Raw genomic sequence first — 24,834 nt, forward strand, 5'->3', positions numbered from 1 at the left:
GGGGCATCAAATTTCTACAGGATTAGGCATATATCTCTCTCCCACTGAGACCAGAAAGGCAGTCCTCTGCTACATAAGTGCCAGGGGTCTGGGACCAACTGGTATGCTCTTTGATTGGTGGCTTAATCTCTGGAAGCCCCCAGGTGTCCAGGTTAATTGAGACTTCCTACTGTGTTGCCATTCCCATTCACTTTCTTCAGTCTTTCCCCTTACTGTTCCATAGAGGTCCCTGACCTCAGTCCAAATGGTTGGGTATAAGTATCTACATCTGTTTCGGTCAGCTGCTGGTAGAGCTTCTCAGATGACAGCCGTGCGAGGTGCCTGTCTGCATGCACAGTATAGCATCAGGATTCGGTGCCCCCTCCACCCTCCATGGGATGGATCCTAGGTTGAGCCAGTCACTGGACCACCTTCCCTTCAGTCTCTGCTCCATTTTTGTCCCTGCATTTTTTTTTTTTAGACAGGAACAATTTTGGGTCAAAAATTATGAAGGTGGTTTAGTGATACCATCCTTCCATTGAGAACCCTCTCTATCTACTAGATGTGGTCTCTTCAGGTTCTATCTCCCCACTGTTGGACATTTAAGCTAAGGCCATCCCCATTGAATTCTGAGAGCCTCCCATGGTCACTTTTCTTATGAGAACAATAAAGACTTCTGCTGCAGTGGTAATCTGGCTATCTTTTTCTAGTAAGCTTACATCTTAGAACAAACAACTTGGGCTTTGGTGAAGAGATTTGGGGTTTCATCACAAGTGACCCCACGGCCTTTTAGGCCTGTTGTCTTTTCCTCAACAGGGAAACCTGACTGAACCACTGGAAGACCCCTGAGAGGCCTTTTTCTGTTTTATGTCTTTTTTATTACTTTAGGATCCTGATTTGGTGACATATAACCACAGTTTGTAATGTAGACCCAAGAAGTTTCTTCAGAATTGAGTCAAAGTAATGTGATAATAATGAATGTAGATTGGTCGAAGAGTCTACACTCTGCACTAACTTAGAACTCAAGAATAGAAAACACATGCTTTCCAAGTGCAGATAATTTGAGGATTAATAATTTAGAGAATTTTTGACCAGAGATTTGGTTCCGAATGGACAGGCCATTACTAAGTGAGGATCAATGTGTTAAAAGGTGAGAGTATTTATTGCATTGATAATGCTGATAACAAACAAGGTGAGTGAATGATACTTCTTCTGTTTGTAAGATTGACAAGTAAGAAATATCCCACATTATATCAAGAAAGAAACATATTGCAAGAGCTATTTATAGCTGTTTAATAAATGTGGCCTTTTCCTCCAATTTAATTGATAACACTATTAGTTTAACAGTCACACAGGGGTATGGTGGTGTAGGACTACAATCTCAGCACTCACGAGGTGGGGGCAGAAGTACCACAAGTTCAAGCCCAGCTTCTACTACATAAAGAGTTCACTATCAGCTTGTGCTAAATCCTGGAAGCCCTATTCAAAAAAATAAAATGGATAAAATAAAGAGGATGAAAGAGAAAGACAGAGACATGGTTGGAAGAGGGAGAGAGGAATGGGGGAAAGAAAGGGGGAGAGGAAGTTAAATATGACTAGATGTCAATAAGAATGGCTTGTTGCTGCATGCATGTTCAGAGAATAATACCTATGTTTTAACTTAGGTACTTAAATACTTGAAGCAATGGGATTCTTGCTTGAAGACCTTTCTGATAATACTTCCTACCTTTATTAATGCAAAAACTGGTGTCACATGTACATTTTTCCCTAAGAAAGGTAAGAATCCATTCATAAGCAACATTTTTCTAGATAAGCGATGTTGTTCCCAATTACATATGATAAACCAACAAACACTGATATTTGATATCATCAGGGCAAGAAGAAAAAACCCTGAGTTTTATTTAGTGTCACACAGATACAAGGAAGATATGTAACTTTCTTTGATGTGCTCACATGAAATGCCTGTAGTCAAACGGCTATTTTTAAGCTTGAGAAGAAACTCAGGACAAAAGGAACATTTTAAATATAAAAGGGAATCCAGGAAGATCACAAAGAAGTAAAATCACTATTACAAAGTTCAAAGCCACATTGTTCTTCAAATATCAAGACACTGACTTAAATATCGTTGGTGACCCCTATTCAAGGGAGACTTTCTAGGGTTTAAGGAAGTGATGGACATATAGCCACTCTTTGGCCCCTTTGAGAAACTGCTTGGTTTGGGAACACTATTATGTTTTACTTTCTTGCAACCAAGTCTCCTGTCGTGTCAGACTTTTGAACTCAGAAAGGAGATCTTAACTGCAAGATAATGGATAGGCTGGGACAGGCATCAAGTCAGCTGACCAACAAAGACAGGGAGAGGACTCTGAAGTGTCAGTCCTCTGTCTGAGCAGCAGACAATCCCTGTCAGCTTTAGAGACCAAGGCTCAGCCCCAGTATGGATGGGAGCCAGAACGTTGCTTTAATTTTGAGAGGAAGTCAGGATGCTTCTTGTATCAAGGACAGTCCTGTAAGCTCTCCGTAAGATTGTGTGGGCAGTTCTTAATGAAGACTTGCCCAGAGAAGGGATAGACAACCCTCTAAATGTACATGGAGGGCAACTTGTGTGACAGTCTTGTTCTGCCAAGCATTCAGTTGGTTGGCAGAAATTTCAGAAAATAACATGTATGTGCAATATTCAAATGTGGAAACTGCCACTCGGAGAGAAGCAATCTGACCTGTGTTGGGATGTTGGCCTACACTTCCTTCCAATCAACGCTTTTTGAATTCTGTTTTTTATAGTAATCTGGTGTAGTGTGTGTGTGTGTGTGTGTGTGTGTGTGTGTGTGTGTGTGTGTGTGGCTTTCTTTTCCCCCATAAAAGATGTGCTCAGCCAACTCATTTATTAGGAATATAAAAATTATAGGATTGCTTTTATGAGGTTTCAAGAACATCTATTACAAGGCTTTCATTTAATAAATAAGAAATCAAAAGAGGCTCTAGTTCAGCTGGGGTTCCTAGTCATCTTTAGACACTTTATTGTTACAGATGTCATTATCACATCCCTAGAAGTCACAGAGAATGTATATTTCTGTGTCAAAAAAGATCAATTTGTATATTTGAAAAATAGTTTGACTTCTACGTTTCTCTTAAATCATTTAAAATTATTATTATTGAAGCAAGATTTAAAAATACAAAAAATGTATTTAATGTACATAATGAATTTTACTTTCAATGTTACAGTTGAAACCTGGAACTTCATATATATTACCCAATTGGGTCCTCCTAAGATATATTCCCATCCACTACCTTCCTCCTCCTCTTCCTCCTCCTTCCTCTTCCTCCTCTTCTTCACTTCTTTTATTATTATTGTTTTTCTTTCTGTGTAACCCTGATCATCATGAAACTTCTTCAGATTCCCGTTTTGAGTTTCTGCCCTGGCTTCCTTTATGGTGGGCTGTGATCCACTGTGATATGTGGTAGCAATTCATAAGACAAATCCTTTCCTCCTCAAGTTGCTTTTACAAAATTTGTCTGCTTAAACTTATTTACCTCTGTCAGTATTTTGACTGCATGCTATTATGTCTACCACCTGCATGCTTAGTGCCCTCAGGCATTGGATTCCCTGGAAACTGCCTTGTGGGTTAGAGGAGGAACCAAACAGCTAGCCCCAGCTAAAGCAACAAGGAATCATCCCTCCAGACCCAACCCCTACCTTCCCAAACGCACCAAGCTGCTTTTGTTACGGTCTTCATTCCAACAACAGAGAGTAAACTAGAAGAGACTGGTATATTTGGGAGGTAGCCATTCAGAAATACCCCATCTATTGATTAACTCATTTACCCGACAATATTCAGAAAACCATCAATTATGTCTGTCCCTAAGAACGTTAGAGCGCTGAAGAGTTTACCAGTGGGTAGAGGGTGTCCAACTTTAACAGAGAACACAGAGCTGAGAGAAATACCCCTTAGGAAGCAAATAGTGTGGATCTCTCTAGTGTTCTCATGGTGTTCAGAACTAGACCTAGAAAAAAAAAATCTGAGAATATGTACACTGCAACATAGATGCATCTGTCTTTACTCACACTCTCTTCGTTGTCAAAAACAAAATATATAGAGCCATGAATTGTGTTTCCTGGTTTGTTTTCTTTGCTATTTCTTTTAGAAGTAAGTCACAAAGGCAAAAGCAAATACAGACATGCCCAGCCAGTGAGAAATTCATGGGTGGAAGTACTGGAGATGATAGAAACAGGAGAAATAGAAATCGAAGAAATGCAGAAGGGCTAAACTGAGAGCCTATGTCCCAACACAAGGAATGTGAGCTCCTTTCAACAGCACTTCCTGCTGGCAATTTCCTCCCCAAACTACATCTTTTCTGTTGGAAGACAATAGAATTTGCCATGTGGGAGTTCCAGCCCAGAGTTACCAGACTCTTCGAATTTTGCAGGCATACAGGTATGGATTATTGGGGATAATTTGTATTTTAAATGTTTTGTGAATTCCCCATGAAAGTCAGTGTGTAGGTCAAACAAAATGTATCTGACTAGCACATTGAGAATTTCCCCTTAAACTCTTGGAAGAAGTTAGCCCAGGGTTCAGATCCCTGCACCCTAGCTTAAGCCCACAGGGTCCAAGACTTGTGGACGCATCTAGGAACCTGAATTTTTTGATGACTTTATTATGTAATTTCATTTGAGAACCAGGAAAATCACATACTGGGGGGAGGGGAAAGGTGCATAATTACATTTGAATTTCAAAGCATTAAACTTCATTAAATCCACTGCTTTATTGATGGGATTATATTACATCTAGAGCTTTTCTTCTAACAGGTACTACTGTGGCTTTTGTGGAATTTTTCAAGTCAGGATTATTGGCTCCAAGTTTACGGTTTAATAGATAGTTCATAGTTTAAGGACCAGGGGATAATGAGCACTTACCTTTAAAATGTTTCACAAAGTACCAGTTTAACATGCACACTACATGTGACTTCCTTTGCTTTATCATCTGATTTCTGGGTATTAGACACTATTTTCTGACTTCATGGTTGACAGACTTTCAGTAGGTGACAGTGGCAGTGGGTGCAAAAGGAGGATGTCTTCACCCGCATCCTTCTGTGACGGTCTTAATCCTTACCCCAATTCCCGCATCCCTTGTCAAGGGCATCCTGAGGTTATCAGTTATCTTTGAGCATGCAGAGGAGACACCATGTTTTTCCTTCTGTGATTTTTCACATTGCCTACTATCCTATAGAATGGTGTGTGCTATCCTGATCTATTTGACGTAGACCCATGTAAAAACAAGGTCATTTACTTACTTTTTTCTACTTTAGAGGTCTCTGTCTCTCTGTCTGTCTCTGTCTCTGTCTCTCTCTCTGTCTGTGAGTGTGTGTGTGAGTGTGTGTGAGTGCGTGTGTGTGTGTGTGGTGTGTGTGTGTGTGTGTGTGTGTGTGTGTGTACGTGCGTTTCTATATACTTGACTGGAACATGCTGCATAGACTAGGCTAGCCTCAAACTTGCAGCAATTCTCCTGTCTCTGCTTCCTAAGCTCTGAAATTAAGACTTGGGCGCCTTGCCAACTTTCTTCTTTTTGGTATTTTAATTTATGTGCAATTTTATTAGAATACAAGTCTTATTTAGGCATAAAAACATTTTTCAATTAATTACTTTATTTATTTATATCCCAAATGTTGTCCCTCTTCCTGGCCCCCCCTTTCAGAGTTCTTCAGCTCATTCCCCCCTCTCATTCTACCTCTGAGAGGGTTCTCCCCCTCCCCTTTCCCCCAGTATTCCCTTTCCTTGGGGCATCACATTTTGCCTGCTGTATTAACCATTTTTATAAAGCAGTACCATGATAGCTTGTATTTTTTTTTCTCAAACCACTTTTAGAAATCCAATTACTTAACATGCATTTTCAATGCCATAAGTCAACTGCAGACAAACCACTAATGTATATTATTTTACTTAAAAAACTAGTAGTGGAGGGACTATAAAGCTTTAAATAGTTTTATATGCAGGTTTAGAAACTTTCCAAACTTTAAAAGCAAAAACATGGTGTGTATGAGTGTGTGTGTGTGTGTGTGTGTGTGTGTGTGTGTGTGTCCGTGTTGTTCTCTTAAGACTCTAGGCTCTTATTTCAAAACCCAGATGGGATTTCAAAATACAAGTAAATAAATGTCAAAGCCTCTTGGCCTCTGCGCTGCCATTCTATGTCTGAAATCTTGCCAAAATGAAATTTTCCATTCAAGAAGGACTGGAATGTACTAAACTGATTTAAAACGACATTCTCAAAAAGTGGTGGAAACTTTGTGCAACTTCTGAGCACCTCTTCTTGCTCACACAGCCACAGTGGACATTTCCATGGACTATAACACAATTGAAAATCAAATTCCCAACCCTTTCCTTACCTTCTGCTACTGAATTTATTGTTCTTTTCCTCAGTGCCAAGTGTCGACTATAATTATGCTAGAAGCTAGTATTTCACTAAGGAGCCAGGAGTAGGACAAGGAAGAGAGAAAATATCTCACCGACTGTGAAGGCAAAAAAAGAGAAAGTAGCAGAGAGAAGGGGCATGACTCAAATGTCAAAAGACATACACTTCCACTCAACATTAGTCTGCTCAGAAGAGTTGTAGAGAATGGATGCTTAGTCACATAAGAACTGGACTTTCGATTACTGTGGGAGTCAAATAGTTAACAGGTAGAGTCCATCTAAAGAACTGCAGAGGAGAAATATGGAGAGTTTGCAGTATGATAGATCATCCTAAGAGAAGTGGCCAGCCTTGGGATGATTATTAGCATTCTAAGCTCCACCCCCACAGATACCTGGCAATAGCCAGGTATGCCTGACAGTAAAAAAGGAGCTGTTTGCCAGCTCCTTACTCTCTTGCTCTTACCCTCTTCCCCCTTTGTCCCTTCTCTCCCCATTCCCCTCCCCACTTCTCTCCAGGCACTCATGGCCTGCCTCTACTCCTCTCTCTCTCTCTCTCTCTCTCTCTCTCTCCTACTACCCTCTTAACTCCCTCCACATGCCCTGAATAAATTCTATTCTATACTATACAGTCGTGTAGCTGGTCCCTCAGGGGGAAGGGATGCCTCAGTATGGACCCACTGAAGCACCCTCTTTCCCCAGACCTCCATAGAACATACCCCACCCCCATCCTTTTAAAATACAACATTGATGCTGAACCCAGAATAGAACCAGGGACCCGGGACATAGCCTCGTTATAGTTTTATAAACACATCAATGATTTAGGGAGCTAAAAACTCGCAATCTGTGAAAACGTGCACTAAAAGAAGCCGGAGAGAAAATGACACTGGGATAAATAAAAGTAGAAATGAGAGCTATAGAACATTATAGGAGAACGCTGAATAGTTTCTACACCGGAAGACGGCTTGCACCTTTAAACAGTCACGTGCTGAAGAGCAAAAGAAAGTTACTAGTCCTTTTTAAGCTTTCTTTCTACTCTCAGTTCCCTCCTTTTCAGGATTTTCTCTTAGAGCACCCCTGGAATTATACAGTGTGAATGTTCCTTTAGCCTAGACTTACTTCCTCTCACTTTATTGCTCTTCGACAGAAAGGTACTTCCTCTCCTCTACCTTCATTGGTACCAAGTGTGCATAGGGAAGAGATGAAAGGAACACACACTGGCGCGCGTGCGCCCGCAAAACAACAACAACAACAACAACAACAAAAACTTTTGTGGTTTGGGGAACTTGGGCCTTTGTGGTATCTTTTTTCCCTTGTTCCGCCACGCCTCCAACCACGTGACCCAGAAAGATTGGGATTTTGTGAATGGAGTCGAAAGGTGGAGGGGGGAGGGCAACGCCCCCTGCTCGAAAGCAGCCAATCCGCTGGCGGAGCGCTGCGGGGTCAGCAATAAACAACAATGGACTGGAAATTCACGGTTCCTTATTGGCTTCAGGGACAGGCTCTCGGGGCCTTTCGAGAAGCTCCGCCCCCTCCCGGTTGCTCTGGATACCTGTCGGGCTCTGGCCTCAGAGAAAGGCTTTGGAAACTGTTGCTGCCTTGTCCGGGGTTTGCAGATTGCCGGGGTACCCACCACTATTGTCCCCTGTTCCGGTTGCACCCCCCACAAAGTCTCGTAGCGCTCGAACGCATCCCTCCTCCGGGCTCTGACACTGTCCTCTCTCAAAGTGGACGCGCGCGGTGCACTGACTAGTCTCTGGGCAAGCATTGTGTGTACCCTGGAAGACTATAATTTTCCCATGATGAAGCGCAGAGTGGCTTTGTCATAAACCACGCTCTTTCTCCGCGAGGCTGGAGTGCCAGGCGCGCACGCTCCCATTTTGATGTTTCCACCATGTTCCATTTAAGGAAAGAAACTTTCAAATAGAAATTGAGAACTGCAGCACAATGTTCAACGGGGCTAAACAGCTGCTGGAAAAGTCCTTTAGTCCCCAGTTCTGGTCACCGCCAGGGTCTAAGTGACTTTCAGAACTGTGAAGCCCCCGCCCCGCCCCTCTCTGGCCTCCAACCCTTGGTAGGACAGCGGCTGCAAAGGGGACGCAACAGAACTAAGCCCTATGGGCAGGCAGCTTCAGGGACATTCTCGTTTCCAAACGTCCCATCATTGTCCTTGTAACCCGAGCCCTCCCTGCTCTCCCCCCAACTTCTGGTTGGAAGAAGTGAAATCCTCAAGTACAGTAAGTGACACCCTCCGCCTCTCTGTATACATAACAAAAGCTCCGGAAACGGCGGGGACAGGGGTGGGGGGGAGAAGGGGGCGGGAGGGGGGCATCTGAATTACCAAGTCCTCCCCCACCCCTCTGTGGCCCACTGGAGGTTTATTTCCTCTCAGCACTCTCCCGGGTGAATCTGATTTTTATACTTTCCTCGCCCACACTGCTACGTACTCCTCCGGATCCTCTCTTCCAGCGCCACCTCTCCCTTGCTTTCATTACAATGTTTTCATGTGGAACTGACGAAAGGAGATCGTTTTTGTTGAAGATGTATTAAAAGAAAAATCTTATAAGCCCTATTATAGTGGTGATTAGTGTTGAAAAAAAATGAAAAAAAAAATAGCTTGGACCGAAAGCTGCTGGGGAGGAAGGCTGGAGCGCGTGGTGGGTGGACTCCTGGTCAGAAGTAGAGAAAGGAGATTGTGGACATTTAATGTGTACCCGAACCTCTACGACAGTGCTTTAAGGACATCGGCCTAATAATAATGGATCAAACAACGATAGGAATGAGAGCTGGTTGACTCAGTACACTAGGTTTCAGAATCCCTCCGGTCTTAACCAAAACAGCGAGTTAGGAAGGAAGTGGGTTTCCTCGGTGGTTTTTCTTGGGTGCGGACCTAAGACTTCTCCCAGAGTGGTCGCATAGGAATAGGGGTGCGGGAGACTCTAGGGAAGGGGCCAAAAGCTGCCTGATTGACAGCCCGAAATCTGATCTTGTGAAAGAGACGTGGAGCCAATGGGAGGCAGCGATCCATCAGTTTGGATTGGAGGCCCCTGGAGGAGAAGTAGAGGAAAAACCACCGAATTCAGCTCTGTCAGAGGCGCTTTCGGCTTCCAAGGGGAAGTGCTGGGCAATAATTAATGTTTTTATTAAATTTGGAGGGAATTTTTTGCAGCCGTTCGCCTAGCGTGGCCTTCAGGTGGGTATTTCCAACAACTTTTTATGTCTCTCCAGATAATTGCATGGCTGTGGGTTGCAAAAACTATTCTTATGAAAGAGGTATCTCCGTCTCTTTAGTCCCGTTAGGTGAAAAGCAAGTCTCGTTGATCGCCATTGCTAGTTTTGCACACGTTTGCGAATCAGAGCTGCCTGGGGCACACTGACCGAGCAGGGAACATCCAGGGTGTAAATAAATACATCGTCTCTTGTTAGGATATTTGATAGGACCGAAAGTATGTAAATTGTGAACTCTCTTGGCTCTCTTTGGATCCAGGTGAAGAAGGCGGCGTAGGGGAGGGTTATTTTTGTGAATGGGGCTGTCGAGGGTAATTAGCTATGCAAATGCAAGAGCTTCATTCATGATTTTTTAAAGCCTAAAAGCCATCTTGTTCCCCTCTAGGTTGATAGAAGTCCAGATCCCGAGGAAATCTGCAGCTAAATGCTCAAAATATAAAACACTGAGCTAGTATTTGAGAAGAGGAGCAGAATGGATGGATTTTATGACCAGCAAGTGCCTTACGTGGTCACCAACGTGAGTGCTCAGTTCGAAAGTTGCTGTTTATAAACTTGACTCGGACGGGGGTGGGGAGAGCGAGAGATGCGAAGGGAGGGGGCAGGGGGTTGGGACTGCAGACACTTTATCTGCTTTGTTGCCACTGTAGGGCGACTCTGCTTCTAGAAGCCCTATCTACAAAATGAGCTTACCTTTGAGTGATTCGGATAAGGCACAGTTTTGTTTTAAGACCCCTTCTTCTGGTTAATGTGTCCACGATGAGTGCAAGAGGAGACGGAGGGCAGCAGCAGCTGCACTCAAAGTTTGTGGCTGGGTTTATCTGCCACATTGAAAAGAACGAAGTTGAGACAAATGCTGACAATTTTTTGTTTACATGGGGTGTCTTGGGCGTTTTCTTCCCCTTTCTCATTTTCTCACTTTCCCCAGTTTTCCTTTGACTTCTTTTACTGCGGGTGGGGGGTGCTGTCTGAGAGAATGGAATTCACTGTTAATCTGGAGTTGATTCAGTTAAAAAAAAATTAAGTGTTTTAGCTTAATGTTTTGATGCTGAGATTACGTGTAACTAGGATGAGGATAAGCAGGAGTGTTATGACATGCTCTGGGAAGCAACTCTCCCTCGCTGTTAAACTCTCAGTTTGAGATTTTACTGTCAAAGTCAGACAATACATATTGGAGTTCTCCTATAAACTTTTTTTTTTCCACTCAGAGAGAGGATCCAGTAGGCTTAAGTTATGTATGCATGATTTGTTTTTTTTTTTTTAATGTGTGACATCTGAGATTTATATTCTTTTAAAGGATTTTATCTTTCCCTTTGTAGAGTCAGCGTGGGAGAAACTGTACCGAGAAACCAACAAATGTCAGGAAAAGAAAATTCATTAACAGAGATCTGGCTCATGATTCAGAAGGTGAGGTTTGATTCTGAGCTGAACGTCTCTTTTTTTCCGCTTACACTCTCTACCCTCCAAGTCAGGGGCACATCTCCATCTCACCTCAAAAATAGTAGACCTTGAAACATGGACTGTCCATGCAGCCACTCACACAGTGAGTTTGCCTTGGAGACTATTTTATAGTCTTGCCACAAAATTAATGAGAAGAAAATGAACCTGCAGCAGTGACCTTCTTATTTTAAAGAGTATTCTGTGTTGATTCTTGTCCACTGGGCAGATAATTCCCTATAACTGAGATAACAATTTCAAGCTGTAACACCCTGGGATAAAGTAAGCAGCTATGCCTACTGCTTCTGCTTTTCTTTCAACATTATTACAAGTTAAACAATATAAGTGGATTCATATACTATTGTTGAAATTTTATGAGTGAGTTTGATGACTGCATTTTTGAAGTCATAACATTTGTTGATAGGCCTTAACATGTTCACTAGATCCAACTTGAGGCTTATTGAATGCTTATTTAGTGAATTAGGCTGTACGCTCTTCCTATAAACTGTTGGTAGGAGGTCAATATATTATGAATTATTTCAGCCCTGTGGGGCCACTCATTATGGATTGAAAAAACTTAGACTTAATTACTAAAGTTCACATTGAATTTAAATTAAGTGGACTGAATCCTAAAACTTCATAAAATTTTCATTTTCATTAGATACTTCTCTTCCTTTCCCCCCTCCATGGCAGAATATAATTTGGAATTGATAATAAACCAAGCAGGGCACTAGTGTCTTTGACTTTCACAGACGTGCTAATGTAGAAAATTTTCTTGAAATGTTTATATTTGGAGTTGTACCCTGTATTAGTGTTGAGCTATTTGGCTGGAAAATGTAACTTGGGAGTTAACTCAAGTCTTGTTGGTTTTGTACATAAAATTAAAAATGTAAAAGTTCTGTCTTTCTAATATTTGCTCCACTTCTATTTTAGCAAGAGTTAAATGTACTTAGGAAAGGTTTCTGTGCAGGGGTCATCTTAGTGAATTTTAGTGTATGTGTTTTTTCGTCTCCTGAGCTTATTTCTTAATTATTTTGAAAAAGAAAAAAAAAAGACAAAAGAAGGTAATTTGATTTAGTTGCCTAATATGATATTATTTAGTTGCCTAAAGAAATACCTTAAAGTGTCCCTTAATTGATGTCATAAGTAAGCAGGATTATTAAGATACTGAGATATGAAACCTATGTTCAGTAGATGCTCCCTAAACTAAAATCATACTGAATGGCAGCGTCATGACAAACATTTTCATTTAATGAAGCCTGCAGACTGTCGAGTCTCATGTTTGTGTGTTTGACTTGCTTTTCAGAACTCTTTCAAGATCTGAGTCAGTTACAAGAAACATGGCTTGCTGAAGGTAAGAGAGGGAGAATTGTCTTTAAGGGGGAAAAGCAACTCTAGAAGGGGGTGGAGGGAGTCCTGAACTTGCTGTCTTAAATGTTCAACCCAATTAATTGAGCTCTAAAAGAGCCACCTCATGTGTCATGCATACATTAGAGCCTTTGATGAGTTTGTCTTTAGGGACTCTGGGGCTCCACTACCCAGTGTCATCACAAATTACCAGGAGAAATTGCTTCCAGCTCACAATCACATCTGCTTTTGGCAAGAACTAATGCACCAAGACTTCAGGTTCTAAGCCTCTGTTCAGATTTTAATTGCAATTGATCAGGTTTATATTATTGTACCTCAAGAGACTTCCAGCCAGAAGCGGCTGGCTTGCTGTTTCCCTTAGAGCCGTGCATGTGATTGTTTGGTGCTCTGCTGAAGGACTTTTCTGATGGCAGAAATTAGTTTCTCTGGGCTCATCAGGACGGGATGCTTCAAGATTTAAGTGCAGGTGTCTTCTTTCCTCCTTGCTCACAGCACAGAACGTTAGGTGTGTATGTCACAGTTAAGAAATCTCTCTCTGGGTTTAAAATACATCTTTTAAGGGGATTTGGAGATTTTTAAAAAATGTTTCGTGTTTTATGATGCATGTAATGCTTGTTGAAGTTTGACTTTTGATGTCTTGTGACTTTTATTAGGGTTTCCTATGGAGACATTTAATAGCATTTTTGGACTTTTTTTTTTTTAAATGTTATGCTCTAACCTATTATATCTTTTATTGTGTGCAACTTTGTTTATAGGGACAGTGAGATGAGGCTTCAGTAAAGCTTGACACATGTTCAGATATGCTTAAGGTGGAAGGTGTTTATCGGTTATTTACTATTTCAAATTTTAATTTTGGATATTTGTGAAATATTATTTTATAAGCTCTTTGTGTGTGTGTGTGTGTGTGTGTGTGTGTTTGTGTGTAGGGGGAATGAGAAAGTTGCAGATATTTAAGCATTAATATGTTTTGTTATTTGCTTACTTACTTTCTGTGGGGACTCTAATTCTGGTATTAGATTTTCAAGATGGTTCAAAGCAAAGGGAGGGTCTCCAAATGGAACCCGGTGCTTCTCTAGCTGCTTTGAGGTAGACTGAGGGGTTTTTAGTCAGGATCTTGTACTCAGTTGGTCAAGTTGCTGTTAGCATGTAAACAAGTTTCTTTGTCTTGCTGATAATTCTAGTTCTTCAAAAGGCTTTTACAATCTTAAAGGATTCAGAATTATTTAAGTTAAATAGCTCTTAATTATCCTTTGGAAGGGGGATTGCATTTATGTGTTAATGAATGGTAAGTATCTGAAATTTAAGGTCATTTTTTGCTTATCTCTAAATGAAACTTACTGTAATAGATTACTCAGTATTGCCATGTAAACCATATATTCAGATAGGTTTCTCATAAAAATTTGCAGAGGCTCTTATGTTAACTTTTACTTGGTGTTTTTTGCCAAGTTGAAGGTTATGGGGCATTTTGTTTACTCAAGAATTTACTTGCTTATCCAAAATAAGTTACTATACTTACCTAGTTGTTCCGGAAGGTTTACTGGTTCTTAAAGATGTTTGAATTTGAAAAGTGAATCCAAATCTGGTTGGCAGATTTCAGATGTGCATAACAGCTGTTTCTGGAATTTTAAAATGTGGATCTGTGGCAGACTCTTATCATTTTTAGTACATTTTCTTTCTTTTATTTTTTTTTTACTTTCCACTTGATTTATTGTGTCTTATGGCTCAGATAGGAGAGTTGAATAATTTATCTGAGTTTGAGTTTATCATTTAAAACAGTACGGAATATTCTTATCTCTTCATTACCTGCGAATCAACGCTGAAGGCTTATCTTTATATAAAGTAAACCTAGATAAGGACTAATGTATTTGGAGGAACATACTTTTACTTAGAAAAGAATTCATAAGCTTAATTAAATACAGGAATTAATCTTGAGGGTATTTCTTTATTAAATACCAGGTGTGCTATTTACAAACTGCATTTTAGAATAATATAAACATTCTCAAAATAACTGCATGAATTTATATAGTTATGATGTAAGCAAATTTTATTAATGCAATTTAAAAATCTAATAGTAAGAAGGGTTTTTATTTTAAATGTTAGTGGACACGACATTTAGTTTTGGTTCTTCGCAATTAAGTATAATTATCGTGCACATATATCCTAATTTGGCTTATCCTCTGACCTGACCAATATTAGCTAAGAGATTGAAAAAAATTAACTGGTTAATTTGTCACTAGTTTTGTTCATTTGTGTTCTTCTGGACAGGAAGAAATTAATGGATTACTAAACCTGCAAAGTCTAAACTGTTACATATTTCTTTTCTTAATGCTCTCTAGCCAAGAAAGTAACCAGGGAATTTTAAGGCATTTTTGATTTTTTAAAAAGAGATCACTGACAATTAAAATTGACCAAGTTTCTCCCAGGAGTTAGAATCCCTCTAGGAAGCCAACAGGTCCAAAAATGTTTTTAGACATAAGAATCAAGTTTGCTACAGTATGTCATATGATAATCACGCTGAAAACATTTCCCAGAGTTCCTAAATATAAATGATGCTTTCTTAGAATTTTTAATATGATTTTTGCTTGCAAGGATTTTTATAAACTATACCAAGTAGAACACACTAATTACTTATGAGTAAATGATTGTCTTATTTCCAAAAGGCAGTTGAGGTAGAACAGGCAGGACTGTTGGAAGGTATGGATGGAGTTCATATAGTCTTTTCTAAAAATATAATGGCATTTTCCTCTACAACTTTATCTCTATACAGAGATGGGAAACATGTTTATAAAAAGTAACTTCCCATTAGAAACACTTTTCCAAGCCATAGTGCTGCAATTTTCAGGCTTGTAACAAATAAACCACACTTCAAAATCATCACATCCTGAAGGAAATTATAAAGCTAATGTTTTCAGTGACCACAATACTAGATAAAAGAAGAGGCTATGTGTATTTTCAATGTTATCAGAGCTAGTTTATATTGAACTTCACTAGGGACAATTCTTTATTGATTCTCAGTCCTTTGAGTTGGATTGCTAAGGACGAGCCATTGGAATTATTTGCTCCCTTGAAATAACTAGTTCAAATGCCACCCCTGTCATCATTATAGCAACTTTGTGTTCTTAACTTGTTTTGAAAGCTGTAGTAAGTAACATCTAAAACTGTGGGTGGGTAGGGGGAGCAGAACTAGAAACTAAGTCAAGAAAGCATTGCACTTTTCTAAACATATCCAAGCAGTGCTCGCCTAGTAACAGAACTTATAGGAAAGTAATATGTTGCAGTGTATATCTCATGGGAAACAGTTACTTTTGTCTTACTTTGTTGTCGCCTGGGTGTCCTGAGGTCCTCCACTCTGAAGGAGCTTGAGAGAACTCCACCCCAGGGTCAAAGGCTTTCTGTGACACTATGAAGTCAATAGCAGGATGCAGCCACAGTTATACCTTTGGAGTTTTAACACCAAGAACAATGTTCTCCATCAAAGGTCACTATTATCTCATAGGAAGAAAGAGATAGCCTTTTCGTTTCATGAAATCATCAAATACTACTCTTGCTGATGGAGAAATAGAGACATTAATAGGTTTTTCTCAGTTTGCTTCTGATACAGCATTTACACCCAAATTATGTTTTTATGAGAGTTACTGGGAAGGTGAGCTGTTGTTATTCTTTATGTGTGGCCTTCACCACACACACAGTGCTCAGGAAACTTGTTTTTTACTGTTGAAATATCCTAGGAAAATAGATGACAGCATGGGCCTTCCATTTGCTCTTCTTTCTTTTTCTTATTTGGCTCAGTATTTAAAACTCTAGTACTTCGTGTGGCTCTATGAAATGGGATCTGATAATTGAGCATTAAGGATGAACATATAGGTACTTGGAACTGGGTTGTAGATGATTCTTGGTATGTGTGTGTGGGTATGCTCGCTCGTGTGTGTGTGTGTGTGTGTGTGTGTGTGTGTGTGTGTGTACCTGTGTGTGTAGTGTGTGTGTGTGTGTGTACCTGTGTGTGTAGTGTGTGTGTGTGTGTGTGTGTACCTGTGTGTGTAGTGTGTGTGTGTGTGTGTGTGTGTGTGTGTGTGTGTGTGTGTGTACCTGTGTGTGTAGTGTGCTGTAAGGAGTTACAGCTGCTATCATCCTTCGTTTGTTTTTGTTGTTGCACCAGAAAGTTCGGTAAGATGTGAAAGGACTTTAATGACGCTAATTTTTTAGTAATGGTAGAAGGTAGAACAAATGGAGCAAGTGTCCTTTGTGGCTAAATAATGTAAATGTGGCTCACCTAAGATCTACTGACAAAGGAAAAAAAAATATTGTTAAATAGAAAAATTGGACTGAGTGGGTTATAGTGTCCTTTTTCTTTTCTTTAGAAAGTGTTGACCTGTGCTGGCGAAAGGTTGCTGAACTTTTTCTATTGAGTTACAAAGACTGTAATATCTTGCATGTTATACTGCAACTTTATTTCTTTGATTTATGTATAACTTTGTAATTAAAAATAATAAAAATAATGATAGAGTCAGACCTCTGTAGCACTGGAGGAAAAAAAAGAATCTGGCTGCAAACTGCGGCTGGTTGGCTCTTTGGGCTTCTCTTTTAAGTTTTCAAGTCACTGCAGGTCAGTCTAGTTCAAAAATGAAGCCGTTTTGAGACCTTCCCCTTTTCCTGCTTTGAGTGCACATGCAAAGAGTGTGTCAAGCATTAAAGGCCTCTCTGTCTAGGGAAGTCCCCCTTCCCTTTCTGTTTAAATATGTTTATATTTCTGCACTAATTAATGCTTTTACTTTGCAAGGATTTTAATGTGAAAACCGGATGTGGTCTATAAAACCAGGCTCAGTGAACTCATGATTATTTTGTTCCATGGACTGAAGCCTCATTTTAGGATTAGAAGGGGTACCACAGTGCAAATGTCTATTTTCTTCTTGGTTTACTTAAAAGAAAATGTAAATTTCTTTAGGTAAATTTGTTTCTAAACTTTGATCGGAATGCTATAAGCCTCAACAATGAGCTCTTATGTTCTTGTGGCTCAAATTTTGAGTGATAGGCAAGTGGGGGAAAAAAAAGCCATTCATTTATTTATTTTATTGCTTGTATTATTTTGTTCCAGGGAATCAAACTTAGGGCTTATCACATGCTCATCAAGTGCTCTGTCACTGAAGGACATCCTAGCCCTTTTAGTGGCCCTTCCTCGCCCCCCCTCCCGCCCCCGTTTTCTCCTTCCCACTTCTTGCTCTTCTTTCTCCCTTCTTCTCTCCACTTTTCCTTACTTTCCATTTTTCTCCCTAAGTTTTGTGCATCCATATTTTGGGAACAAGGTGCCCTGTAATGTAGGATGTGTGTATACATCTCTTTCCTCCTCTTCCCTCCCACACGCTTCTCTTTATGCATACGTATGTGTCGTTTATTTTAGCGTGTTTCTCAATGGATCCGTTTGAGAAAAAGCAGTAAACTTGGCGTGTTTACCCTGCAAGTTCAGCTTACTTGCTTCAGTTCTTTGGAAGGGTGTGACATGAAAAGATTGCGGTTGGGCCACATGGTTCATGCTGGACTGTGTTTTTGTGAATGGAGGCAGAAATCCAGTTCTGCCTGCTTGTCTTGAGGAAACGCTGAGGAGATCAGCTGTCTCATTCACGGGCAGAAAGTATGAGTCATACATCTTCCGCCTTGTTTGGCTCCAGGTCATTGTTACAGTGGATAGAACTGGTTTTAATTAAATATTAACCCCTTTAATACTTGACATTTGTTTCTTTTGTAATTTTCCCACTCCTCCCCCGCTTGGCTTTAAAAGAAAACTCAACAGACAGCTAGCTTGTAAGAAGACGGTTTTTTTATTTGCCTGCAGCTAAATTGGAAAAAAAAATTTTTTTTAAACGTTCACCATTTCTTAAGCGGCGAATACTATTTTATTTAAACGTTGAAAATCGGCATAGAGCAGAAGCAAGCTGTATGTAAAACTGCTCTTCCCCAAGGCGGTGGTGCTTAAGAACACATATGAAAGTTGAAAAATGGGGCATCAATTCTGTGACATTTTGGTTGCGATTAATACTTTTATGAATTTTTTTTTCCCAGAGTGCTGCTATGTCGCATCAGGCAAAGTATTAGAGAGCAGCTTTAGAGAGGAAGGTAGATTAAACCAATAGCCTAGAGTGCTTATAGTGTCCTTTTCAGGAAGAGCTTTGGAGACGAGTCGTAACTGGTCTATTAACGTGCAATGAACTGATAGAGGGGCTTCAGCTCTTACCAGTAAAATGGTAATTGTTCACTCTTCATGAAAGTCTTTTATTGGTCTTTGGTACATATTTTCTCCCCTTCTCCAATTTTCGTCTTCTTCCTCTTTCATTACATTGTGCCCAGAAACATTTTCATTCCCCAAAGATGATCACTTCGGGCATAGTTTTGACAGTAATGCAATAAAAAAATTTGAGATTTTTTTTTTTTTGCTTGGCTTCTAATTACTAATTTTTAACTTTGGCTTTGGTATGGCTTGCAGCAATATTTCAGGCAGCTGTAGTTTACTTCTTCATAGAAGTCTTGTGAATTAAAGAAAAAAAATGTAGGATACAAGTGTGGGGATCTGTGTCATATTTTCCTTGCCCAAATCCAACTTGTGTTTTTAGTTAAATGCTTTCCTTCTCCTCCAACTTCAAGTTCGAGGTAGACTTGAGCTTTTGTCTATTTAAATAGGGTGCTGCTTTGCTCAGTCTATTCAGTTTCTTAAGATTAGCTTCTGTGAAAATGTGAGTCATATGTTTTTTGTTAAAATTCTGTAATATGTTCAAGCATAAGTGTGAAGTACTTATTCAGTATGTTAAGGAGTTAGAACAGAAATAGCATTCTTCATCCTTACTCTTTTTACAAATTGTTGGTCTGGAACTATTTTCTCCGTACTTAGGAGGTATACCTTCTAGATTCCTCTGCCCCTCAAATATTTTCCCTCACCCCACATATATGCCAACACCCAGCTCATGCCGCACACCCACAGGGGCCTTTTTTGCTGCTACTCATGTGGTGATGTGCTCTATGGAGCTGCGACTCCAGCTTACAAAACTAAGGCAAAGTCTTGCAGAGAGTATATCCGTACCAGCACCAGCATATTAAGTTGCATATAGCTCACTACCTATTTTTAACCATTTATATTATCATTAGATTATTGAAATGATGTTTTATGATTTTATTGCATTTGTCTGCTTTGTGCTACCACACTGAAATGAAGGTTCATTTTAAATATAAAATTATCGTATTATTTTCTATGTGTAGGTACTTAGGCTGAATATTTGATGGGTATACCTAATTCCCTCAAATATCAGATCCCCTGGGACTGGAATTAGAGATGATGTGAGCCAGTATGTGAGGTGCTAGGAATTGAACCTGGGTCCTCTGGAAGAAGAGATAGTGGTCTTCACCATTGAGCCATCTCTCCAGCCCCAAATGTGGGCTTTTTAAAAGCACATTTTCCACCTCAATAGCTATATCTGTTTAGCTCTTTTGGTTGTTTTTGTTTTGTTGCTACTCTGTGTAGATCCTAGATGTCCTAGAACTCACTCTGTAGACGAAGATGGCCCCAACCTCAGAAATCGACCAGCCTCTGCCTCTCCAGTGCTGGAACAAAAGTGTTTGCCATGAAACTTGCCCTGTATTTCTTCACATTTCAATTTTGAAGGAAAACTACAAGATGGATTTCATTTACTTGCTATTATTAAATATGTATCAAAGCATTTCCAATTATTTTAGGTGTAAAAGCACATTGTAAAGTACATTTCTTCTATGTGTAACTCATCATTCTGAGCAGGAAGTCAAGTCTACCCCAATGTCCAAACTACGTTGTCAATAGCAAAAATCTAATACAAGCAACTGAGAAGATGCCAGGACACCCACCTTTTCCGACTCAAGCCAGGTGTTTGCTTCTTTGCTTGCTTATTTTTGAGACAGGGTCTCTCTGTGTAGCCCTGACTTTCATGGAACTGGCTTTGTAGACCAGGCTGGCCTCAAACTCAGAGACCCACTTGTTTCTGTCAGATTGCTAGGGTTAAAGATACGAGCCACTACCTCCTGCCTCATGCAGTCATGTTTGCTTGAAGTGAAAGCACACAAACAGACAAACAAAATCCCCCCAAAAACAAAAGCAAACGCCTGGTCACAATAATGTCTGAAGAGCATTTGTGAATGTGACTTTTCAGAAAACAGACGTGGTAGAAGATTGGAAAGAAGGAAGGACCTAAGTCCTAAATATCTGGGATCATGCATAAAGGACTCGATGTATTAGTTTAAAAAATCTCTTTATTATATTAAGGTGGGTGGAGGGTGGTAATTGGCATTTACAGAAATTAAAGATTTACCCATAGGTGGCAAGTCACGAGTCTTTGAGGTGAAATTTATCCCTCTTGAAAGTTATTAAACATAGCATCAAATACTGAATACTGAATGTTGAATAAGAAGAAACACCTGTTTCTTATACAGGACGATCCAGCAGGTACCAGTGATGATGGGAAGTTATTGCTGGCTAATTACTATTTAGTGGTAGGGAATGGTGTGTCTTCAATGAAGTTAAGTACTGGTATGAGATAAAGCTGTCAGAGAGGAACTGTGTGATATATACATTTTAATACTAGGCAAGATTGTCCTTGAATAGTCATATTCTTGTCGAAGGTAACATATACTTTATTAAACAAAATATTTACATTTGCAAAGAATGCTTTAGATAGAGATAGGGAAAAACTATTGAAGTCGTCCTCCTTTTTTCTTCCTATGACATATAATTATGTCATATGAAATTCTGTTATTGTGTGGATTTTTTTCTTAACTCACTCACTTATCAGCCTGAAACATTTCATTAGAGGGTGATCATTGCTTTTGTTGCTGTTGTTGTTGATATGTGATTTTTTAGACAGAGCCTCACATTGTAGCCTAGGCTGGCTTGGGGCTCACTATTCTCATGCTAGCTTCAGAATAGTGGAGAGCCTTAGCCTTCCAAATGTTAGAATTACATGCCTGGCTAAGAGTGATTATTTTAATTGGCAATCCGCACACAGAAAAAGTTCATTAAAAAAAAAAAGAGCCTAACTGTTATCTGTCTCAATATGACATGATGGGATCAAAACTTACAGTATTGCACAACAGTGGTAAAGTAATACTATTAATGTGGTCACATGAAAGTAAATAATAATGATTGTTCTCTACATATTCAGCAAGATACAAAGGAACCCGGTTTCTGTTTTGTGTAATTTGTTTATACAAAATACATGCATATTTTTGTGTTTGAAAACTCAATAATATCCTACAAGATAGGTTATTTCAATGTCCACAGCAAAGGTAATAAACATTTCAAGGTGCAGGAATGGACTTGTACTTCAGTTGCCCTGAATGAATTAAGTCCTCTCAACTAGAACTTTTTCTTTAGTAAAACGGGAAGCCATTTGACCTTAAGGCCGATGAAACGGTGAGATCCTTATCCTCAGCACTGACTAATAGCCAGGGAAATAGTTTGCCTGGAAGGATGACATTTGTTTTATTGTCTTTTTATTTTTATTATTATGAATACAACTGTGAAAATATATTGTTTTGTTGCGTGCGGCCCCAGTCAATGGTCGTCCTTGCATTCTTGCATTTTTTTAAACTTTACATCTTGCTTTGAGCAAGTTTGGGGCAAATATTTTGAATGATGGTCGTCTGATTTGCAGGAGAAGGGACATACCAAGAGAAATCATTTCTAAAACCGAGGAGGGATTTGTGCGAATTCAAGTGAAGGAGCACATCGCTTACAAAAACCCTTTTAGGTCACTGAGATGGTCCACTTAAGCACCAGCAGTGGGTAGATCGAAACACCCTTAGCACAACACCTTCAAAATGCATCCGTTCACGATGTAGAAATCCTGCACCTTGTATTTTCCATCTCTTCAGTTTCTCTCTGGCAGGTGAATTTCAGAGGAATCACATCTGCTTGGATACACTCAAGTTTTCCAGCTCTATGAATGGGCCTTTCTGTTTCCTCCCCTTGTTCTTTTACATAAAACCTTATTGGCAAATAATCATAGGTCCGAGCTCCATCTAAACGGGCCTTGCTTGACACATTTGATTCGATTCCTTATGTCTCTGCAGTTCCCCTTTTAATTTTTGTGTTTTAAATTTTCTTTTTCTTCTTCAGCTCAGGTACCTGACAATGATGAGCAGTTTGTGCCAGACTATCAGGCCGAAAGTTGTAAGTACAGCATGACTCATGTCTTGTGTTTTCTTTGTCTGTCTTTTTTTTTTTTTAATCGCTCTTCCCTTGGTCGGTTTCCACTTCCAGTGCCTTTCTCTGCATTGTCCCAGCGTTGTATTGGGATCGCAGTTATGAGGTGTTTTTATTTGTCAGGTTGTGACATCAGCAAGATCCCTGCATGATCTGGGCAAAGTTTCCAGAGGTAGGCAAGGAGAGCAGAATTCTTAAGACACTGACTCTGTTCTCAATATTTAGTGCATTTCCTTGGAGAGGAAACAGGGTTTGCTGTGAATGTTTACTCCAATTTTGCCAGTGCGTTTACAAAGAAAAATCTGGGTGCTGATGGGAGGCAGAGTCTAAACCCATGCAAAATTACTTATCCTATAAGTTGTGGAAAGATCTTGGCTTGGACCTTCACTGGCCAATTACATTACTTTATATTCTTTGATTTAACATTTAGCCTGATGTTTTCAGCTTCCAGGTTGCAAGAGTACATATGGAAGTAGCCTTTGGCTTCTTACAGCATCCCTTTTGTGTTCCTGTCCCTGAGCCTTGCTCCAGGGCCTGTCAGAATGCTGGAAGAGTGATTCATAGATACTTGCCCTCCCTTAATTGCAGAGTGAGCATTTTGCCTGCACAAACATAGTTGCCCCAGGGTTTACTGCTGATATTTATACTTTGCAATTCTAGCATTAACTGAGGCTACTGACCCGTGAAGTAAATCCAAAGGAGGAGCATGGTTACTCCTTGTCCCCCAGGGACTTGTTCCAATATTGCTGGGTGGATTCACATTTCCATGGACAGTCTTGGGCCTTGTGTTCTAGAGGCTCTTTTCTCATTGCACATACACTTCTATGCTAGAGCTTGATTGAGAAATTAGTAAGAAACTAAGAGTGACAACAATGAATTAGAACAATCATAATAAAAATGTATCATTAAAGTTACTTAAAATTATGAATTATTTCTCAAACTTTTCTTTTCATATTTGACCTGGGTCTGATGGCAGGAAATTAAGCTTGTAGAAAGTGAAACTATCTATGGGTAGAGAACCTTATGCCATGTTATGAGAGTTGTATTATGTATTACTTACTTTCAATGCTGTTTAAAATGCTAACTTCCTGTTTTGTGCGTTCAGATTGTTGGTAGTATCAGATGAGTCCATGTCAGCAGCTACAAGAAATCCTTACTAGCCACACCTCATGAAAGTCACATTGTAGACCTCGATCTCCCAAGTTCCTATATTAATACAATCATGTAACATGTTTGCTCCCAATGTCTGTTATCTTGAACAGATAGAGAGGGTCCTTAGAGGTTTCTTAAGGATAAAAATCAGTTAAGAGGTCAAAGAGGAAAAGGTATAAAAATGTGACTTCCAGGTAGTTTGTTTTGTCCTGACAGCCGGTCTGAGGCTGGAGTTCTCCCCAGTTTCTCCACATAAGAAGAGACTCATTCATCCAGCAGATGACAGGTTTCACTTATAGAAAAAAATAATCAATAACTTGATTTTTAAACACATTGTAGTAAAATGTAGACAAAACAACTCCATCATTTTAACCAGCTTAAGTGTAGAGTTCAATAACGTTAAGGACATCCTGATTGCTGAACTATCAAGGCAGTTTAGAATTTTCAATAAGCCCCAAACCCCTATACCCATAATGCAACAGCTTCTGACTCCCCAGTCCCTGCAAACGTTGCTCCGTCTCCTTTTATTTGTACTGAGATGTACCGTTTGATATCTGGTTACATGTATTTTATATATCTCTCATGAAACATATTCTTGAGATTTCAACCTTAAAAACTAGATACCTTCTGTGGCATCCCTGTCCTCTTCTGGTCCTTCGATCGTTCTCACAACTCTTCCTTAACACTCCCTAAATTCCATCTAGTATTTGGGTGTGAGTCTCTGCATCTCTTTCGATTGGTTGCTTGGTGGAGTCTCTCAGGAAACAATCTTGCTTCCTGTCTTGCAAGCATAATGGCGTATCATTAATAGTGTCAGGATTTGGTTCTTGTCCATCTAACTTGAACCTTGGAAGTTCCCAGAGACTGAATCAGCAACCAAAGAGCAAGCACAGGCCGGATCCAGACCTGCACATGTGTAGCAGATGAGCGGTTTGGTTCTCATGAGGATCCCCCAAACAACTGGAGCAAGGTTTAAGCCTGAGCTTGTTGCTTACCTGTCTGCCGGGTTGATTCTGGGCCCCTAAAGGAAAAATCTTGTCCGGCTTCAGTGGAAGAG

At 39.9% G+C, this 24,834-nt stretch overlaps 1 protein-coding gene across 9 annotated transcripts in view; it reads left to right on the forward strand.

Annotated features, from left to right (window-relative positions):
- The first annotated feature begins 7,925 nt into the window (after nt 1–7,925).
- Nucleotides 7,926–24,834, forward strand: part of Etv1 (ETS variant transcription factor 1) — a 92,150-nt gene continuing 75,241 nt past the window's right edge. For 2 of the 9 annotated variants that reach the window (XM_063262097.1, XM_008764648.4), the window contains exons 1-5: nt 8,730–9,575; nt 9,996–10,127; nt 10,927–11,014; nt 12,351–12,398; nt 22,539–22,592. In XM_063262097.1, coding sequence (XP_063118167.1) covers nt 10,083–10,127; nt 10,927–11,014; nt 12,351–12,398; nt 22,539–22,592 — 235 coding nt within the window. In that variant the 5' untranslated portion in view covers nt 8,730–9,575; nt 9,996–10,082. 9 annotated transcript variants of the gene reach the window in all.

The sequence above is a fragment of the Rattus norvegicus genome, chromosome 6, assembly GCF_036323735.1.
Source record: "Rattus norvegicus strain BN/NHsdMcwi chromosome 6, GRCr8, whole genome shotgun sequence".
Classification (NCBI taxonomy): Eukaryota; Metazoa; Chordata; class Mammalia; order Rodentia; family Muridae; genus Rattus; species Rattus norvegicus.